Genomic DNA, 22,330 nt, shown 5'->3' on the forward strand with positions numbered 1-22,330 from the left:
GCTTGCTGAAGACAACAGAAGCTGTCGCCATTGTGTTCAGGGGTGTGCTTTATAGTTTCCTGGTCGATGACGTCACTCGTGACGTTCCGTCTCGCCATTGGGCTGATTCCATACGTGCTTCATGACGCACAACGCAAGAGGCGTTCCCACAGCGTTTCACGCAGTTCGACGTTTTAGTGCAGTGATGGGGGATAACATTACATAATCTCCACAATATCTTTCTATGTGTTCTATGATTATGATATAATATAATATAATATAATATAATATAATATAATATAATATAATATAATATAATATAATATAATATATTATAATATAATAATAAGACATTTTCAGTCAAATATTATGTCATAATATAATATTTTTGAGAGTTATGCTATGGTGAAAGCTGTTGTTAGCATTTAATAGCAATTAAAACATCCATTCTCTCTTTCCTTGGGCAGAGCAAAATGCCTCTTTAACTGCACAATGGCTCAATCAGAGAACACAAGAGAGCTTAAATGAATGCTTCAATAAAAATAAAAAAACACAATGAAAAACACAGGCAGAGAGAGAGGAGGTCAAGTATGGCTTCTGACTGAGTGACACTTCAGATATCAGTGCAGGACTCGGTTCACCCCACACCAGCACTGCAATGAGCTCTGTAACCGGGAGCTCCACAGAGAGCGAGACAGAGGAAAAACTCAAACAGAAGAGCACCTGCATACAAATGACTGTACTGTGACCTATCTTAACCTCAGGGAAAGGTCAGCATTCCGCTGTTAGACTGCAGGGAAAGCCAGGAACGTCTTTGAACCCAACCTCTAAATCTCATAACAGCGTGAAAGACAATTTAAATCTATATATAAAAGTATACTCATAAACACACACACACGCACACACACACACGAACGCACGCACGCGCATGCACACACACACACACACACACACACTGAATATACTTTCAAAAATAATGTCAGAAATATATGTTATTTGTCAATTAATTTCTATTACCTAAATCAAATCAGTATTTGGTGTGACCACCCTTTGCATATAAAAGTTAACAGTTTTAAACATTAACAGCTCTGAGGTGTCTGCATTCTTCCTAAAATGACACACAAAAAAAACCGCTGTAATAAATCAAATATATAAATCAAATAAAAATTATAAGCTGTTGTTAGATCTTAATTTATATCAGAATTTATATCCTAGTTAAATTGAATTTAAACTCAAATTTTGACTTCAAAACTTTTCTAGGGCTAAACCTTGTTCTGCTACCAAAACTTGATAGGACACAAAATACCTTGTGTAACACATTATAAATTAGTTCACGCACAGTGCTGCAAAGTGATGCAAGAGGGCTGGATGAGGAAATTCTCTGTATTTAGAGAAGTGATTTCAGATGTGCGCTGGAAGTAAAAAAAAGTCCAGGTGGGGAAGTGAGGGAGGAGTTTGGGGTATATTTAGCATCAGGCATTCATCCGCATGGCAGACCCCACCTGAGCAGCTTGAGCGCTTGGCAGGGCGGCCGTAGCAGTGACAGCAGGGGCTATTCATGTCCTATTACCCTCCACTGCATTCAGTACAGCCCCTGAGCCACGTCCCTGTGAGCCACTATGCAAAAAATAAATACATTAATTATTAAGCCACAGAGGGAGACGGGTATGCTGCGGCAACCATCTCGCTGTGCCAGTTTAGCTGAAACACAAGAGCCGGCGCACACTCGATTTACCACTCCAGATGCACACCAGCTGCTTTCTGCGTCTCTAGCTCCTTCTGGTGTTTTCTATGTCACTGGGCAAGTTTGGTGGTGTCGTCTGATGTGCCATGACTCTATGGTGGTCAGGTCTCCCAGTTACGTTCACCTGCTTCTTCCTAGGTAACAACTTGCTAGCCAATCAGGGGCAAGTAAAAGAGATTTGCCTCATGGATGTTGCTGACAATCTGCAGGAACTGCGTTATGCTATCATGTCAATATGCCAAAATACCTGAGGAATGTTTCCAACACCTTGTTGGATCTATGCCAGAAAGAATGAAAGCATTTCTGTAGGTCCAACCCAGTACTAGCGAAGTGTACCTAATAAATTGTACGATTAACCTGCTCCTAAACTGCTTGAAAAAATAAACTTTAATATGCCAGTCTCTTCCTGTCTAAATGAAAAATAAGCTGCAATGTGGATTAGACTTCATGGCAATAGTCTGGTTACACAGTCTCCATCTAATCTATCGATCGTGTGACCAAACCACAACCCACAGTTTCAGCAGAACAACGATTCTTTTACATTCCCTCTGAAATAAGCGTTCTGTGATTGTCAGGAGAGGCAATTGACTTACCACTCTTAAATGTTTCATTAACGTTTCCTGCTGCGGGCTTGATGAAACAATGCCAAATTTGAGGCGACATCAAGAACAAGAGGAATAGTGGAGGTGAAGGTGCCTTTTTATCAGTCTGTAGTGTCTGTATCACTTAAAAGCATAAGTGATTTTGTACTTATAGATGTGTCTGGCTGTGTTTGGACTCTGCTCTGCATGCTATTGATGCCAATGACACAGGCTTTGGCTGGCATACACTGTGAAACCCAGCCAGAACAGCTGGCAAGCACAACACAGCACTGTTCAAACATTCACGACAGTGTCGCACACCTGCCAGGAAACCTGCTACGCCCACCGACTTAAACTGATCAGGTCTATTGGGTGACTTTTTATGTCTTTCCCTGCTTCACGCACCCCACAGTCTTTGCTTTGGTTGCATTGTCGAATGGCCTGGTTTTTGACTCTGAAATAATGCTGCAGGGCTATAGAGGAAACTGTTTTGATTATTAATTGGCATCAAAATTCTTTGCACGCCTCACATTAACTTTTAATGAGGCCCAAATCTGATATCTGAAGAGGTGGAGGGCTGAAACGGTTTGAAATAGACAGGCGAGCAGAGTTTGCAGCTTTCTGAATGCTGCTATAACATATTGTGTCTGTGTATGTGTGTGTTTGCAGGACAAAGGTGAGGTGCGGGCACACTGCTCATCAGTGGCTGGAGTTCCTGCACTCCGGCTGGCCCTGAAGCCCCATGTGCTGCCAGTTCTGAATTATTCAACATCCACAGCCGCTCTACTTTTTTTTTCAACCCTGATTTTTGCTCCTCTTTTCTCTTGACTGTGAGCGTTTGTTTGCACTCAAAGCGGTGCACGCATATAATCAAAGGCATAAGTGTACGGAGTCATTTAGCATTATCGTGATGTACAGCTCTGGGTCATGGAACAGTTCTATTTGTGTCAAAAAGCTTGCACGAGTCTGTGTTCGGGGTGGAGCGTAATGACTGATTTAACAAAAGCTTGAATCAAATGGTAAAGTCAGGTGCTAACAACACCCTAGAGACTATTTGACTCCATTAGCAGAGGCTTACGGGTAATGGAGACAAATGGGGGAAGCTAAAACGTGTGTATATTAATGCTTTCTTAACACAGGAGCAAGCTGTCGACTAGCAGCAACACGCTAAAACAGGTATAATGTTATTGTTACACTTACATTTCTGTCAGTTGAACATGTCCTTCCACTAAAGATAACTAAAGCTACAAAGTTAGCATAAAATGGCATGATAAATATTATTTTTAACTTGCTAACTTTTATTAACCTCTATCTCTTTCTTTGGTCAAATGCAAAAGGGGATATTTAGGCACAATGTTTGAGCTTCTGTTTTCCATACAATGAAAATGGGTGAAGATTTAAACCGTTATGCACTATAAACGTTTAATAAAACGTATAAACATTAAAAATATATATTCCAAGACTTATTAATACTTACTTATTTTTTATTTTATTTACAAATGACATGTGAGTATGAAGACTATCCAAGAATAATATCTTCAATTTCAGTTTCTCACAGATTTTGTGTCACGGATCATGAATTCACTTTCTCTCTTTTTGCCCCGTATGTCAGTGTGTGTGTGTGTGTGTGTGTGTGTGTGTGTGTGTGTGTGTGTGTGTGTGTGTGTGTGTGTGTGTGTGTGTGTAAGTGTGATTGCCAATCACCTTAATTATCTGTGCCAGCTGCCGTCTATCAGCCGTGCCTATATATGTTCACTGTTTGGTGTCTTGTGCTGTGTCAGATCATTGTGAGAGTTCCCGGTGTCCGGTCCTGATTCTTGTTCACCTTGCTACCTTGCCTATGTTGGATTCTAGTTCCTGTTGTTCTATGTTCTGCCCTGGGATTCCTGCTCATCTGGAGGTTATTGCTTCATGCTGGATTTCTCGTGGATTCTCTCTACACTTCTGACATCACCGATCGGGTTGCCTGTCTACGTCCCTGCGTCACTCAGAGCGAGCATTCCTGCACTAGTCTGTTTGGACTTTGCCCTACACTTCATTTACCAATACACTGTTGTTACTGGCACCTTGTATCCTCCATTTAACATGACATTTTCAGACAACTTATAATGCCGTTTTGTTTTGTTCTTTGTCCTGATTGGCTGAATAAATAACCATCCATTTCCAGTGAAGGGGGAAAAAAAGCAGTTCAAACAGTCTTAGATGCATTTATTTAAGTAATAAAACAATACAGGGTTTCAACGACACGAGAGTGAATTATGTAAATAATGACAAAATGTATTTTTGGGGTGAACTATTTCTAGTGTGGTCAAACAATAGCGATCTCTACTAACCTGTTGCATTCATTAATAAACAAATAAATCTCAATATCTCCCATCATCAAACTGTCAAAGATAAATCAATTTCTCTTCTTTCAATGCTCCTTCTACACTAATATGTTTTCCACCTGCCTCAGATTATATAACCACTCTGTGATGTGCTCCACTTTCTTTTTACCGTACACAGAACGCAGTGATGTTAATTGGCCGTTTTCTCTGGATGGCTCATGCAATTGAATTAACTATGAGGCCATTAAAAGCTTTACAAACATTAGAATAACTGGCTGTTGTCATGATGTTGGATTTACGTTACAGGTAGGTTCAATCCCTCATTGTATCCAAAGAGGAAAGTTATAGCTATTCTGCACACCTTTGTACATTTACTGCATGGATTGTGGGGGAAATCTTGGAATTCTGTAGAATTAATTTAAATATATTAACAATAATTTAACAGAAGATAGTACTACGGTCTAATTGGCAGATGAAAGCAATTTGAAGTGTTTAATGTTGAATGACCTTTTACTTTCTCAGCTTAGTGTGTAGAGTCAAACAATTCAAGAGCTATGTGGCACTTTCAAAACATTGTTCTGTGTGTTTAAGCATCTAAACTTCTGGTTTAACGAATGGTGTAAAAGTTACACACTTCACCTTTAAAGGGATAGTTCAAACAAACAAATGAGGGTGAGTAAATGATGGCAGACCATTCATGTTGTTCCAAACCTGCATGCAATTATTTCGTTTGTGAACGATTTTTGTATAACTTTGTGAATGACAGACAATCCAATACCATAGAAATCTGCAGACTTGCTATGTTTCATAAGTGTTTCATATCATTATTCCTTTATGTATGTGTGAGCCCTTTTATTTTTTTACTGTAAAAAGTGCTGTTTGAAGCCAGGAGATATGTTTAATCATTCAGAATCTTAATGATGACACCAGATTCATTATTAATGGGCCTGGTTTCTCCAGTGATTGGGTTGGGCGAGTGGTTATTAACACTAGCTCCACGCTCTCTATTTGATCTCTGTGTAATTACAGCTTTTCTTTTTTACTCTCTTCCCAATTCACATTACAGGCTTAAAATACAGATAACTTTTAAAAGGGATTCTTCCATTTTTCTACTCCACTTCCCAGGGCTTTGTTTCTCCTCAGCAGTTCTGTCATCTTTTCATCTCCATGGAAAATGAAAGTACACTGGATGTGTTCTATATATACAAACACACTGCTGTTAGAAAGAGAAGCACATTTAATAGAGTTTTAATATATTTCTAAAAGAGCGTCTCTGTGCAGTGAATAAGTCTCGTAGCAGGTTTTACGGCTCAATGAAAAGTCATGAATCCCACATCTTTAACTGCTTTGATTACCATCACAAACTTTTCCTTTCCTTTGTGAGGGCAGAAGGGTCAAATCTTTCTAATGATTGCAATTTTAAAAGTCTTCTGTGGTTAGACATCAATATTTCATTACATTCTTATCTCACAGCTTACATAATTCCCAAAAGCTTTAATTAATGAGCTTGAAAACTTCTTAAAAAAATTAAGAAGTGAATAGCACAAAGAATATGCAAGTGGTAAATGTAAAAAAAAAAAAAAAAGGCAACTGTCTTTTTGAAGACCTAAAGAAGCACTTGTTTGTGTTGTTGCAAATGAGCAGAATCATAATACTGTCACTTTTAATGCTTTTTTTCCTCAATGCCATGCATGGAGAACATGTCCTGTCATTGACACCGTCCTTTCCACCTCTGTAACCTTGCGTTTTGTGGTTTATGTCACTGGTTATTACTGCACTACAGCTGCGCCAAAAGATTAATAATACAGCCACATTCTAGATTTGCTGCAGTGCAACTGTTGTCCTTCAGAAGGAGGATCGCTCCCCTGTGCCTCAAACAGTGAAAAATCGAGTATGACACAAACGTAATTGCATGGGAAGTAATCAATTAGACACACAATTGGAAGTGACCCGGGGTCTGGAAGCCTCAGTGCGAAAGATGGAAATGAGTGTTGTGCAAGCACCAACAAAAGTAATTTTCTTTTTTCTCCTCCCGGATCCCTTTACACAGACTGCGCTGAGCTGAAAAATAAGCTAAATGGGTAAAGAGAGGGAACAAGAGACAGACATCTGTCTGAGGGAGTGATGATCTCCTTTTCTCATTCTTTGTCTTTCATCTCCGGTGTGCTTTTCCAGACCCCTTTCATGAGACACTAAGCAGGACTCAATGAGGTCAATGCACGATCATTGAGATTTTCTCCTTGAACAGGTGCAGGTATATTGAAGAGTAAAAATAAAGAGCTGCTATCATATGTACATGAATGTGTTTATGTTTGGATGGGAAGTTCTAAAGTTGAGGGACTATTTCCATATTGATTGCAGTTGCGACTAAATGTAATATTGCCACATGTTTTCTTTCATGAAATATATCAAATATTAGTTCTAGCTTTAGACTGTGCACTTCTAATATGCCCACACTCTACAAGAAGGTGAACCGGAATGACAGGAAGAGGAACTTACTGAATTGTAATTCAAAGAAACAGGGGATACATGCTGGGAAGTTCTTCCACCCTGGTAAACATTTTTTTTTATTCAAAATGACATACATAAACTTAATGCATATTTTTATAATAGGTAGCATTCATCCATCCATCCTTGTGTCTGTAAGGCCTATAACAAGTAATTGTTTTAAAACTTATTTTAAAACTATAAAGCAAGGCTTTGCAAAGCCTGTATTCATGATACACTTTGATTTTCTAGTTAAAAATGATTAATCAATTATCCGATGAATGTCTTACTACTTCCTTACATTCAAATTGAAATTGAAATTCAACATCCTGTTTGCTGCCTCAATTCAAATTTGATTCAAATTCAGTAACTGAATTGGAATTTAAATGGCATTCTTGATTCAATTCTGAATAGTGCACGCTTAATACATTATACATGAAAAACAGGTGGAGGAAATATCATGTGAATCTGACAGAAACAGCAAAAGAAGTAGAAGGTAGACAAAACCACAAAACACATGAGAGTAGTACCAGTAACTGTGCAGATTCACAGCTCAAGATACAATGTAAGTTAGAGTGACAATACACGTACATAGATGTCAGTACATAAAGATTGCAGTATTCCAATGTCTTGTGTCAAAGTGTCCACTTGTGCATCTGTAAAATGTCTCTATCAATTCAAACCTACAGAAAAAAAACTAATATAGAAAAAAATATTAATGCTTTAGAGCGAAGCTGAAAGTAAACAAAGTGGAATAAACCACGCAAAAACTCACCATTACTGATACAAAAAGCCTCTGATCAAGTTAATGTTAAAGACAGGCAGACAGTTGACAGAACAATCTATAAAAACCTAGTGTACAGTACAAAATTAGAACCTTGAGACAGCACAGACACAAACCTTGACAAAACAAAGTCCTCTTTCAAGATAATTTGTTTTAAAAGGCAGGAAAATAAATAGCTTGCATGAAGGACAGGACGTTGAAGCCCATTTTCCACAGCTGAAAATAAAAATAATGAGCAGTGCTCCTACAATTCTGAGTGAGAGGCATTCAGAGATTCGTGATAATATCATATAATACATCTAATCAAAGGTTGAATAGTATTTTAACCAATAGTATTTTGACACCCTGGGTTGCCAGTTGGCGTAAAATATAGCGTAGTGCAGCCATGCAAGCCAGCAAACAGAGGTCACAGATTCTACCCGACCTAAAAAGCCTTGGCATCCATCTAAAAAGCTCTATGTCCAGAGTCATATTAAAACGCAAATAAATCAACTCATTCACTTACAGTGTAAGTGTATGGTGAATGGAGTCTGAGGAGGAGGGGGGAAACAACCCTCTCCGATACTCCGACTGTACCCATTTCAACCATTAGCTGTCAATATTACATTGATCGTGTCAAATTCTGGGTAGAGAAGAAAATAATGTGTATTAACCAAAAGCACTCATCGAGGGCAAAAAATAGAAAGTGGGAGAAATAATACAGAAAACAGAAAACTAAAGAAATTGTAAACTAGCTGAAAAAGAAAAAGGAAACAGTTACATTAACATTTACACACTCATCTGTTCTTCTGGAGGTTGTTATTATTGTGAGGTAATTACTGTCTAAGCTGCATTTGCTGAAAAAATAACAAGAAACAATGAGGTGCACAAATGTTGAGTAACAAAAATGTTTGCCTTGGCACGAACAAAACATTCTAATTCTTCTGAAAAGGACGACGGAGTGCCACTTTGAAATGTCAAAGAAAGGATGGGAAGTTTAACCTTTGCCTCAGCAGTGGGACGAGGTATAATTATTACAAATCACCTGCCTCTTGAGGCCTTTGAGGACACGGACACAAGACGACACAGCTCCTTCTGGACTGACAGTAGCAGATGGTAACACTTTCTATGAAGCCTGTATAAATGAAACATTACAATGCACATCCTAATCCATAACATATTTCCATGAATAATTGTAACCACCAGAGCTATTATTCATGATGATTATATTGAGCTATTCACTCTTACACTTAAAAGAGTAAATACAACAAAGGAAATGACATTTTGGCATGGGTATTAACACACTAAAAAAAGATTTAAAAAAAGATACAACAACTTATATTATTTTATTATTATACATAATGTATTTTTAACTGTTGCAATTATTTATGAGAACATGAAATGTATAAGATGTATTATATTTTATATATTGGCATTATTGAAGCATAATAATACATGTATCTATTATTGTTGCTGTTGGGCACACATACCACACACACACACACACACACACACACACACACACACACACACACACACACACACACACACACACACACACACACACACACACACACACACACACACACACACACACACACACACACACAAACAGATTTAAAATATTTAAGCAAAAGCCACTACATGTAAAGGTTTTGAAGATCATGAGAAAAATGTATTCAGTCATGTGTATCCAAACTTTTGACTCCTAGCATTTAATGCATTACACATACAGCCTTCATAGAAAGTGTTACCAATCAGACTGTAAAAAAATAAATAAAATAAAAACATGGACGGTTGTACCAGTGAGTTTGCTGGTGGGCATTACATAATATTGTGGAAGCCACATGAAAAGTCACAGGAGATAGAAAAAGCTTAAACCTATTAAAAAAATAAAATAAAAATAGAAACAAATCATAGCTATTATTATTCTACGCAAAAATCCTTAATTAACAACATTCAAATGTTTAAAATGCTCTTCGAGGTGTAGTAAAGGTAGTGTCGTACCATTTTGCATTCAAACAAATAGTTCAAATAGCTCACTCCATTGACTCTGACTTAATAACCCAGCAGGGAGGACGTTTGAAAGCCAGTCACATGGGAAGCCCGAGCACCACATCACTGTCACCCACACACCAACTCTCAGAAAATCATTAGAGCAATATCAGAATATACCAGCAACAAATTGATTTTATCCAGGGCAATTTCTACCTCCTTGGATTTCAACTCTAGTAGCAATGCCGACAGGCTGGTTTGATCAGATTCGGGATTAGACCCAGCGCAGTTAATAGCCTTTATTCTCTTAGATATCATTTATGGATGGTATTGATCCCTTTACACATCTCTGGAGAACTGCTATGAGAGGAATGACATGATAATGTGACAGGGGATCAAAAGGCTCATAATGTACTGTAGGTCTCCTTGACAGAGAGCGAGAGAGATGTAGCCGGGCTCTGTTCCAGCTTTGATCTGTCTCAGGGTTACAGGGCGATGACTGAGTTCAACATTTAGAAGACCAGTGTTGGCAGTAAGTGACTAAAAATAGCTACTTAGCTGTTTCTTCCTAGTATTTCCAACAAGAAGTGGTACACTTTGATAAAACGTTACATTGCTCTATTTGTGTCACGACTCGCGTCACCCATGGAATCCTGCAATTATTCGATTCATTTTAGTGAGTCAATTCGTTCGGAAGTTTTAAGTAAATTATGCCATCATTTACTCCCCCTTATGTTGTTGCAAACCGTATTTCTTTCTTCTGTGGAACACAAAAGAAGAATGACCGGGCACAAACAACACTAGACCCTGTTGAATTTAATCTGCACCGGCAAAAAACACAGATATTTTTTTTCTCTCTCCAAAATATCTTAGGAAAGTCATGAAGGTTTTGTACTACATGAGGGTGAGTAATTAATGACAATTTTCACTTTTGGGTGAATTATCCTTGAAAGAACAAGCTCGCTACAATTCCGAAGTCGCTTTCTTATTGTTGTGGAAGAAACATGCAGCTTCTTCTAGGCCTATAATACTATGCTATACTGCTCAATGAAAGCACGAGAAAGATACAGATAAAGCTAAGAGGGCAGCGAAAGTAAATTTCACAAAGACTTTGGTGAACAAGAAAATAATGAATGGTAAACACTTTAATTTAAGGTGATGTATAGTTACACATTACTACATGTATTCACTTTAGTGACAGTAAAATGCATATCTACAACTAACCCTAAACCAAACCTTAACCATAACACCTAAAGTAAGTACATGTAGTTAATTAATACTTCTCAGTACTTAGCTACTTTAGTACGTAAAATGTAACAAACGTCAACCTTAAAATAAAGTGTAACCATTAAATGAATGCAGAAAGAGAGTTGGATGAGAGAGTGTGAGTAAACGGGAGAACAGAGCTTCTGTGTTGTCTCCCTCCTTGTGGGCATGGCTGGGATTTCAAACGTTCCTTAACTCCAGCGCTGTTCCATGTTAGTCTGCCAAAGACAGGGGATCACACTCCTCTGCAGGCACCTGGTCATCTCGACGTTCCTAAACACTGTCATCTTCCAAGAATACAGCATTAAATCAAGCACAGTTAGGCTTTAAGTGATGTCAGCATTGCAATGTGGCATTTGGGTTATGTACGCTGCGTCGAGTGGACTGGGGACAGAGTAAGTGGAACAATACACACGGCTTAAATTATTTACCCGGTCTGCTATGCCATGTCTCTCTCTGCTCTATTTCCTTTGCCTACCCACAGCAAGTGATTGAAGGTGTTTTCTGGACCAGAAACATTGTTCCATAAGAGACAGACAGTGTTCCCGAACCATTTACCTGCACTAGGTTAAATACCTAGCCAGATTTCACATCGTAATCGGCCCTTTTGCAGAGATACAGACCAAAGCAATTTCAATGCAATGCGCATAAAACAAAAAACAAACAAGTGCAGCTCTTTCTACCATTATCTGCCACAGGTCACAAACAGATAGTCCCGCCCCAAACTTATACCATTTATCGTGAATAAATAAAACAGTCAACAAACCAGAAGGAATCAAACTAGAAATGGCTTGTAGTCGCCTCCTCATTTTAAGCTGGGATACATTTACATGTATAGATTTTCCAGAAACTATCATCCAAAGCAATTTACATTGCATTCAAGACATTTTTTTTTTTATCAGTTTATGCTTATGCACTAAGGTTTAAGCTGGGGCAAGTAAAAAAAAACAAAAAAAATTCTGCAAAGTATGCATAAAATTTATAAGTGAAAGTAGATACTTTTACACTGTTACAAAAAATCGGTTTCAAATACATGCTGTACTTTTGAACTTTCTTCTCATCAAAGAATCCTAAAACAAGTATCTCAGTTTTTATCACAGCACAGCTGTTTTCAGCTTTGCTTTCAAAGGAATAAATTACATTTTATTGTTAAGTATTATTGTGATTTAAAATAACCGTTCATATAAAATATATTCAATTTATTTTATATTAACTGGTATTTAAAATTATAATAATATTTCACAATAGTATTTTTAGCAAACATATGTGTAGGATAGATTACATAATGATGAACCTAAATTACATATTTTTTTTGTTGTTGTTGTAATGTATCATTTGTTCATCAGGGTCATGGATTTGATTCCATGTGATAACTACGTAACATTAGCTACGTAACATGCTATCTGTTTCTGATGCAGAAAAGCTAGTTCATGCATTCATGACATCGAGAATAGATTACTTTAATGCTTTATTAGCTGGTTCTCCTGCATCCTCAATAAACAAGCTACAGTTAGTGCAAAATGCAGCTGCTGGAGTTCTTACTAGATCAAGAAAATATGATCATATAACACCTATTTTATCATCTCTACACTGGTTACCTATTAAGTTACGTATCAATTACAAAGCATTCCTACTGACCATTAAAGCCCTAAATGGTTTAGCTCCTGTGTATTTAACAGACCTTCTATCGCCATACAATCCATCGCGCTCTTTAAGATCACTAAATTCGAGGCTTCTGGTCATTCCTAGGATATCTAAGTCCACTAAAGGAGGGAGGGCGTTCTCGCATTTAGCTCCTAAACTCTGGAATAGCCTTCCTGATATTGTTCGAGACTCAGACTCGCTGTCCCAGTTTAAAACTAGATTAAAGATGCATCTATTTAACCAAGCATTCACTTAATGCTTACCTTTTATACTACTGCTGTATCAGTTCGAATGCATTCACATTATGAACTTCAGCTATGCTAATTATTTCCCATCTGCCTTTCGGCTGTTAACTTGGGACGCTAGTCCCGAGGTAAATAGTGTTCGTCAGCTCCAGTTTGTATCCAGCCTCTCACGGAGACTTTAGATGCCCCAACACCTGTGATGAGATGACCCGACGCTTGGAAGAGACGACTCAACGCCGGCGATATGTTATGCCCTAAATTAATACATGATTAACTGACTGTATTTTTCTATGTACATTTCCGAAATGTACTTTCTGTAAAGCTGCTCTGAGACAATGTGTATTGTGAAAAGCGCTATACAAATAAATTTGAATTGAATTGAATTAAATAACTCAAACTGATAATATGTATACTGTAAACTGCTGTTGATAACAATGTTTGAAAAATAAATACATGTAGATGAAAATGGACTTAGTCCTTAGTCCTGCTCACAATTTAGAGCCCAAATCATCTTCTTCAGCATTACAAGAATCCTGGTTCCTCACACTAAAGGCTGACTGGTTATCGCCACTGATTAATGCTGGTTAAGATTACTAGTTTGATCGTAAACAGTTCTGGTCCTGTTAAGTTTCATAATAAAAGTACAGGAGCAAAAGTCCAGGAGCAATTACTACCACCTTCTAACAACTATTACAGTCTGAGCCATTATGGATGTGTCTGGAGGATCATTTAAGAGGAAACATACTATTAATTTGCCAAAGAAGACAAAAGTGGAGCATCGTAAATGTCAGGCCCATGCACTTATACTAGTGCTATCAGCCAATCAGAAGGAAGCGGAGCTGTTGTGTAACACAAATGATCAGGTACTGTGAAGAAGAGACATTTCCATCTGGCCCTGGTAGTGAAGCAGAAAGAACAGAGACACTTAAAAAATCCCCCCAACTCATCCCTGTTTTGAATTATGAAATGTGTATTTACCACAACGTCCGACTCAACAGAGGTTTGTGTTTGGTATCTGTTTTATATTGGGCCTCATATTTTTGTAACCCATGATGAGACATGCATTTGAATTTAGCTACTGATTCAAAATAACCTCTGAATGAGTATATACTGCATGTATGCATGTCCTTGCAGTGAAATGAACAACATTTTAACGAACTCGAACTGAACAATACTGAAGAATATTTAATAGGCCCCACACAATAGGTGCGTTAATGAGAGCAGAGCTAAAAAGGTCCTTCACAGAAAAACCACAGTAATTAGATTAATGAATGGAAAGGACGTTTACTCTTATGTATTTATTCCTCATCTAAATGGAAAATACATAATTCTTTCTTCCTTTAAGAAGAATGAGCAATCATATAATGAAAAAAATTAAACTTAGTGTAAATCAAAATAACGTATATTTGTACAAATATACATGATTCACACACACACTGCTTGGTGAGTACCTGTTATATGCCACTGTACGACTATCATGTTATATGGATGTATCATGTTTATATATATATATATATATATATAGGTCCTTCTCAAAAAATTTCTATATTGTGATAAAGTTCATTATTTTCCATAATGTGATGATAAAAATTAAACTTTCATATATTTTAGATTAATTGGACACTAACTGAAATATTTCAGGTCTTTTATTGTTTTAATACTGATGATTTTGGCATACAGCTCATGAAAACCCAAAATTCCTATCTCAAAAAATTAGCATATTTCATCCGACCAATAAAATAAGTGTTTTTAATACAAAAAAAGTCAACCTTCAAATAATTATGTTCAGTTATGCACTCAATACTTGGTCGGGAATCCTTTTGCAGAAATGACTGCTTCAATGCGGCGTGGCATGGAGGCAATCGGCCTGTGGCACTGCTGAGGTGTTATGGAGGCCCAGGATGGTTCGATAGCGGCCTTAAGCTCATCCAGAGTGTTGGGTCTTGCGTCTCTCAACTTTCTCTACACAATATCCCACAGATTCTCTATGGCAGGCCAATTGAGCACAGTAATACCATGGTCAGTAAACCATTTACCAGTGGTTTTGGCACTGTGAGCAGGTGCCAGGTCGTGCTGAAAAATGAAATCTTCATCTCCATAAAGCTTTTCAGCAGATGGAAGCATGAAGTGCTCCAAAATCTCCTGATAGCTAGCTGCATTGACCCTGCCCTTGATAAAACACAGTGGACCAACACCAGCAGCTGACATGGCACCCTAGACCATCACTGACTGTGGGTACTTGACACTGGACTTCAGGCATTTTGGCATTTCCTTCTCCCCAGTCTTCCTCCAGACTCTGGCACCTTGATTTCCGAATGACATGCAAAATTTGCTTCCATCCGAAAAAAGTACTTTGGACCACTGAGCAACAGTCCAGTGCTGCTTCTCTGTAGTCCAGGTCAGGCGCTTCTGCCGCTGTTTCTGGTTCAAAAGTGGCTTGACCTGGGGAATGCGGCACCTGTAGCCCATTTCCTGCACACGCCTGTGCACGGTGGCTCTGGATGTTTCTACTCCAGACTCAGTCCACTGCTTCCGCAGGTTCCCCAAGGTCTGGAATCGGTCCTTCTCCACAATCTTACACCATGCCAATCTCTAGGTATGGTGCCTTCTCTGTGATGATGTGGGGCTATTTTAATTAAAGGAACTTTATCAGGATGCATAGTATCCTGGATCCATGAAATAACCGGCCTTTAAAAATAAAAATCTGCCTGACTCTATGGGTATTTAAGTACTGACTTATGCCCCTGTATTTTAAGGAAGAAAATGTATTTATTTACGATACATTATTCATTCACAAAGAAAATTGGTGTCCTTAAAGGCTGGATTTTTCTTCATTTTTTTAATTAATTCATTAAGATCAATTTTCAAAAGATGATATATTATTCCTCTTTTTAGTCAACTTTAGCATGGGTGTGTTCACTTATGCTAAGTACTGTAATTACATTTTAAAATATATTAAAATGAGAGACAGTTATGTTATATTGCCAGAATTGTTCGGTTCTGTTTTTTATTTAATTTTTTATTTCTGTTTATTTATTTTTTTCAACCAAAGAAATGCACCCTTGGTGACCATAAATACTTAAAACATTTAAAAACATTGTTCAAAAGTTTGGGGTCAGTGAGATTTTTTTAAGAAATAGACTTATTCAGCAAGAATGCATCAAATTAATCAAAGGAGGAAGTACAAACATTGTTACAAAAAAAAAATCTATAAATGCTGAGTTTTTAAAAACTTCATATTCATTAAAGAATCCCGAGAAAATAAAAATGATGGGCATACGAGACTCTTAAAATATAATTTAGGGAAATACATACTTCCAGAGGAGTCTTTAATAAAATTGCCACTCCAATACTTTTGAATGTTTACAAATATAGCCTTAAGAAATTCAAACTTTACTGCGCTACAGCAGACTTTATTGTACTAAGTAAACACTCTCCAGTGTAGACTCTCTGGCACTTACAAAAAGATTAGCCTTAACCACTCCAGCAAAACTGACCGATCTAAACTATAATAAAGCCTTGGTTCATATCAGAGCAGGTCCATCATCAAGCTGTTCAAGCTCCAGCGTTCCCCAAACCTCTCACTGAGTTTTATGGATTCAATTCCAGGTGCAGATATTTCGCTGTATTTCACTGCCAGCGTCGGTCCTCATCCATCCACCAGTTAGAAAACCAGCTAAGTCATTTCTGATGGAAGTTGTGTGAAATCAATTTAGTATGATATCCATATTCATAAATCCTGCTCCTTTCATTTCTCAGAGAGAGAGATCAGAAAGCACTCGCCAACTTCACAAAGGCCTCGACCAGTGAAATTTACTCTGTGTGATTGTATACGATAGATATACATTCTCAGCCAGAAGCAGTTATTGATGTTGTAATGAGTGATTTCAGCAGGGATCAGTGTATTAAAGTGGATATCAAAAATGACAAACCATCTTAATCAAAGAATTTATGCTCAATCAAGAACCTTCACAAAAGAGAAGCAAGACAGGGAATGAGGAAAAAAAATGAACACATGATTCATGTGACCTGTGGACTCGTAGGCTCATATTGTACCTGTGAGGTTCTTAAGGGCAAGCTGACGGAGACCGAAGTTGCCGTCTCTGCGGTAGTTGAGGAATACAGCCAGGGCGTAGCGGTCTTCATACAGCCTGGTGCCGCGGATGATGCGAAGATTCTCCAGGGGCAGATATTCAAACTGATTCAGAGCCACAAGCACATAGCCCGTCACCTCACGAATGGACTGCAGACAGAATAAAGCACAAATATCAATCAACAAATATTAACCAACCAATCAACTGGAAATAAGTTAGGTGAAAAAAAAAATCTTGATTTAGAGCGAAACAAATACATACTTTGCAAGGAGGTGGATACAGTACACACCACTCTATTATGTAGGGGAGAATTTTTTTTAATTGATGTCCAATCAAAAGTAACAGAGTATGAGAGTGGTGTTAAGTAGAGTTCTCAACGTGCCGGGTCGGACCGACAAACCCGACAGGACCCGCGGGTTCGGGTCGAAAATATAAGCAAATGACTCGGGTCGGGTCGGACCTCGGGCTTAATCTTTTCCGCTCAGTGAAAAAAGAAATTTATTAATCATCGCTGCTGTCACCGTAAAGAAAGTCTGGCTGCTGCGTGCAATGTACATCGCGGGGGCAGACCTGACACCGCTGCGTGCACGCCTTTAGCCTGGAGAAGAAGATGGAGTTGGTCAAAAGTAAACTTACCGCAGGTGAATTCACCGTCGCTACTACAGGCGTGGGAAAATCAGAGGTCTGGAAAGTATTTGGAGTGGTGCTGGATTCTAATGGAAATTCTACAGGTTATGTGCAACGCTCAAAATGCAAGGTGATGATGAAATATGACAGCAAAAAAAAAACGGCCGTCCAGAAGATTTTTATTTGAGGCATATTTAGTAGCCTTTATAGCCTATTTATATATTTAAAGTTTGTTTCAGTTGTTTGTATTGTTTGTAGGCTATTGTTAAAAGACGTGAACATTAAAGGTTGATTTGAATTCCCGTCTGCTGTTCATGATAATACGAGTATGAGAAAAAAAGAAAAAGAAGAAAATCGGCGTCGGACAGCGGGCCGGGTTCGGGCAGATAATTCATGTTGATGTGTCGGGTTACATCGGGTCCGGGCTTTAAAAGCCATGGGCCGGGTCGGGTCGGGTTAAAATTTTCAGGCCCGTTGAGAACTCTAGTGTGGAGTAGAGAAGAGAGATTTTTTTTTCAATCACTCTGATACTGCTATAGCAATTGTATAACGCTATTCCATGCTAGAAATTATTCTTTACTTGTTAAATATAGTGTTAATAGGCATTTAGCAATCAGAAAGAAAGTAAAATCAAAATTTGTTATATAAAATTTAATTTGTCAGGGTCAAATATCTTGTCAAACTATTCGGACGGGACTAGTTTTCCAGGGGGATGTTAGAGAAATTCGTGTATCACAGACATACTTTGCGATTTTAATCCGAATCTGCCAAGTCTGTTTTCCCTCACACAGCCTTTGTAAAAATTCCATGGCAAATTTTACAGGTTAATCATCTGAGAAATCTAATCCCGTCTGAATGTGAATGTCTGTGATTTCTGACGTTGTATTTTGACCTACTTGAGCCACAGTTACCACACTAATCCTTGGGATGCTTTCATTTAGTTTCAAATTGGATGGTATCCGATGAAAAATAAAATGATAAAATTAATAAATAGAGCCAAATCGCAGTAAAATCAGTGTCAGGTAGTTGTCTAGATTTCATTGCTCCCTTATGTGGGTTTATTATAAATAGCCATTTCTCGTGATAATAAATTAAATTTATATCAATTAATAATCAATTAAAAGACATAGTTCATACGTGATGCACATGACCTTCTGTAATGCACATCTAGAAAAAACACACTCAGATTTTAGTCCGGTCTGAATCGGTACATAAAATCGCAAAAGTCAAGTGATAAAAACTGTAACTCAAATGTTGTTTTGAAAATTAGTCCGTATAGGGCTTACTTCTTGAACATACATTTCTGTAAAAGAGCCTCTTCCTATATGATCCTGCAGAAATATGTTTATGTCTCAATTATAAAGGTGAAATCTAAAGTGCTTGTGATGTAAAATTACGGGTAGTCACCTCAGGCCTCTAGGCTCATCATACAGTCATTAGCTGAAGTGTTGGGTGTGGGCAGCAGTAGGACACAATAAGCCAGAGGGTTTGCTCTATCTTTCTCTGTCTTGTTCTTTTTTATTCTCTCTCTCTCTCTCTCTCTCTCTCTCTCTCTCTCTCTCTCTCTCTCTCTCTCTCTCTCTCTCTCTCTCTCTCTCTACCCTCTACTAGACAGATAATGATCACGGGGATGACTCAAACCCATCCAACCACATCCGTGAGACCCTCGCCATGACATACTGGGGCCGTCACCATGCCTGTCATTAAGGCAGACACAGTTTCATTCATTCTGACAGAGCGCCTCCTGCTGTGAATGATGACACTAAATGTGTGTGCGTGTGTGTTAGGGGCCAGAAGTAGCCTTGAGGAAGTGCTAACAGTGGGGGGTGCTCTCACTGACAGCCGTCAGTTAGCGTGAGCTTCATCTCGAGACCCATGCAGAGTGACAGGGTCGGTCCTGCTGCTGTCATCGTCCGCCGTGTCCGGCTAATGGGCAGAGACATGAGCTCTTTTTAGCAGCAGCGCTAGAAGGCCAGTCAGAGCCTCAGTCATTTATCTGGGCTAATGAACTGTTCTAATAGCTGCAGGGACATTGCAGGAAGAATTTCATGTACGTGGAGTATCACTGATGTGAGTGTTGTGTCAAGTGGGGTTACAGGACTTTCGACGAGAAGGTACGGAGAGCGGACCAGCTGGAAATGGCATCACAGCTGTGAGCAGAATCGGTGCTACTTCGGTACATGCTGTACAAGGACGAGATCACTTTTTTTCTATACCTCTTCTATAACATATCAACAGGCCATAATACAATTGTATGTTAAGGAGAAATTTTGTACTTTTTTTTTATAGTGTCTGGGCCTTTTTTTATTTTAAAAAAGGGAGACGCAGGAGTAGTGGAATGAAAAAAAAAGTTCTTGAGATAATCTTTTTACAAAATTTAACAAAAAGATGCTACAAATGATGAGAGATGTAAGTTGAATGGTCAAACACATCTGTCTGGTACATGTTTACATGTTTACTTTTTCAGCGGCCACGAAGCTTGTAAACACTGGTCACATACGTGAAGATGTCCATTTAATTTCCCCAAGCTGATTGCTTACTAAAACCCCCCACAGTCATCATGTTTTCAGCCCATTTCAAGTTTGATTTTGACATGACATAAAGCGATGAGTTGTTTACTTACTTTTTAATAAGTCTTCACATTAACAGCTGATGAAATTGCATACAAAAGAGGCGGGATTTGTACCACGAACCAATCATATCAAATCATAACCGATCATATCCAATCATAGGAATTGCCTCCACTTGCGTGACTTTCCCCAATTCATTCTCAATTACCCCTCATCAGACCCACTGCACGCACTAGGGTGTCCGTTTTAAGTCAGTTTGGACAGAGTAGGCAGACCTCCCGCCAGAGCCGGTCCGAGCCTTTTGGGGGCCCTAAGCAGAATTTGATTTGGGGGGCCCCTCCCACTTCGCGAAGTCACCCGTGCTTGACGATTATTGAAACAAATGTCACGCAATAATGATACATTATAAATTAATACAGTGAGGTTATGTATTAAAGCTCCATTAGGTAACTTTTGTAAACAAATATTTGTTAAAACAGTCATTATGTCCTGACAGTAGAATATGAGACAGTTAATCTGTGAAAATATCAAGCTCCTCTGGCTCATCCCTGTGGTCCTATTGCCATTTGCAGAAATACACCGCTCCCGGTCAGAAACAACCAATCAGAGCCAGGAGGAATGTCTTAGCAGTGTCAATCACGCTCGTGTGTGCTGATCACCCCTCTCTTGCACAGCGCGAGCGCGTACCATCGTTCGTGACTCTCCTGTTCGAACTCGTTCATCCAAATGGACAAATCTTTTTTAGTACGAACGAAATTACTCGAAATTTTTTTTTTCATTTTGAATGAGTCTTTTTCGGACTCATTTCGTTCATTCAACGAACGAAATGACTCGAAAAAAGATTTGTTCATTTTGATGAACGAGTTCGAACAGGATCACGAACGTGCATCACAGAACAGAGCAAGGCGAGCATTTGTGTTTATAAAACGTCAAATACAGTGTAACTGTCCTCAAACTTTTTTATTATTATTATTGTAACAGACTTTGTTGGATTGTACATGACAGAATCCAACAAAGTCTGTTACTATAATACCGGTAATGATGTAGCCTACTGGCGCTCGTTGTATGTGTGTAGGCATATATATATATATATATATATATATATATATATTTTTTTTTTTTTCCTCTGGGCTTGCCGTAGATAGGAATGGGTCGTGCGCACTTGGTACTGGAGTGTCGCGGGTTTTTGGAGTTAGTGATCTGATGTGTGGTATAATAAAGTGGAGAAGAGTTCAAACTGCTATGTTTATTATTTATTCAAACTGCTATCCTTACACCTAGATGGTTAAGTTCCCCTGCGGCTATTTTCTCCAACTTTAACCGATACCGTGACTATGCGCAGTTGCGCACGAATTGTCTATGCACTCGCGAGGTGTCTATATTATGCGCATGACTTAAACGCTGGCAGACACAGCAGCAGTTGTTGGCAGGTATATTAATTATGAAATCAGAATTTTCTTGTCTTGAATAATTCATTCATTCATTCATATTCATTCATTCATTTATGTTACTTGCTTAAGTCATCTAAAAAAAAAAAAGTTTTTAAACTCGATTGGGGGCCCCCTGGTGGCCCCCTGGTGGCCCCAAGCAGCCGATTAGTTCGTTTATGCCTCGGGCCGGCCCTGCCTCCTGCTGTAACTTCACCTGCGGGAGTCGCTGTTGGACACTGTTACTTTATAAAAACAACTGACTTTTACACTTCTTAAGGTCACATTTTGTAATATTTGTAAAAAATCATCCAGTTTTTTGAGGAGATACTGCCTCCCTTGCCTAATCAGAAGAAAGCCCCTGTCTAATAGTGATAACCAATACATTGTGCATCATGTAACAAAAAAAAAGGGAGCAAATTTTGTTATGTAAACTTGGTGAAAAGCTTTTACCGCCGAGCGAGGAGCAGAAAACGTAAAAAACTCCACTACTCCACTCTCATACTCAGATCCCGTCACGGCATCTGAATTTGGATGAAAGCACGAATACTGGCCAAGCCTTTGACCTTGCTGTGGTCCCT

At 38.5% G+C, this 22,330-nt stretch overlaps 1 protein-coding gene across 3 annotated transcripts in view; it reads right to left on the reverse strand.

Annotated features, from left to right (window-relative positions):
- erbb4b (erb-b2 receptor tyrosine kinase 4b) overlaps window positions 1-22,330 on the reverse strand; it is a 367,114-nt gene that overhangs the window by 122,787 nt on the left and 221,997 nt on the right. For all 3 annotated transcript variants that reach the window (XM_077216017.1, XM_077216016.1, XM_077216015.1), the window contains exon 3: window positions 17,088-17,274. In XM_077216017.1, the coding sequence (XP_077072132.1) occupies window positions 17,088-17,274 (187 nt within the window). The remainder of the gene's footprint in view (window positions 1-17,087; window positions 17,275-22,330) is intronic.

Source organism: Siphateles boraxobius, unplaced genomic scaffold (assembly GCF_051911475.1).
Source record: "Siphateles boraxobius isolate OS27281-9 unplaced genomic scaffold, OSU_SipBor_1 7, whole genome shotgun sequence".
NCBI classification, from domain to species: Eukaryota; Metazoa; Chordata; class Actinopteri; order Cypriniformes; family Leuciscidae; genus Siphateles; species Siphateles boraxobius.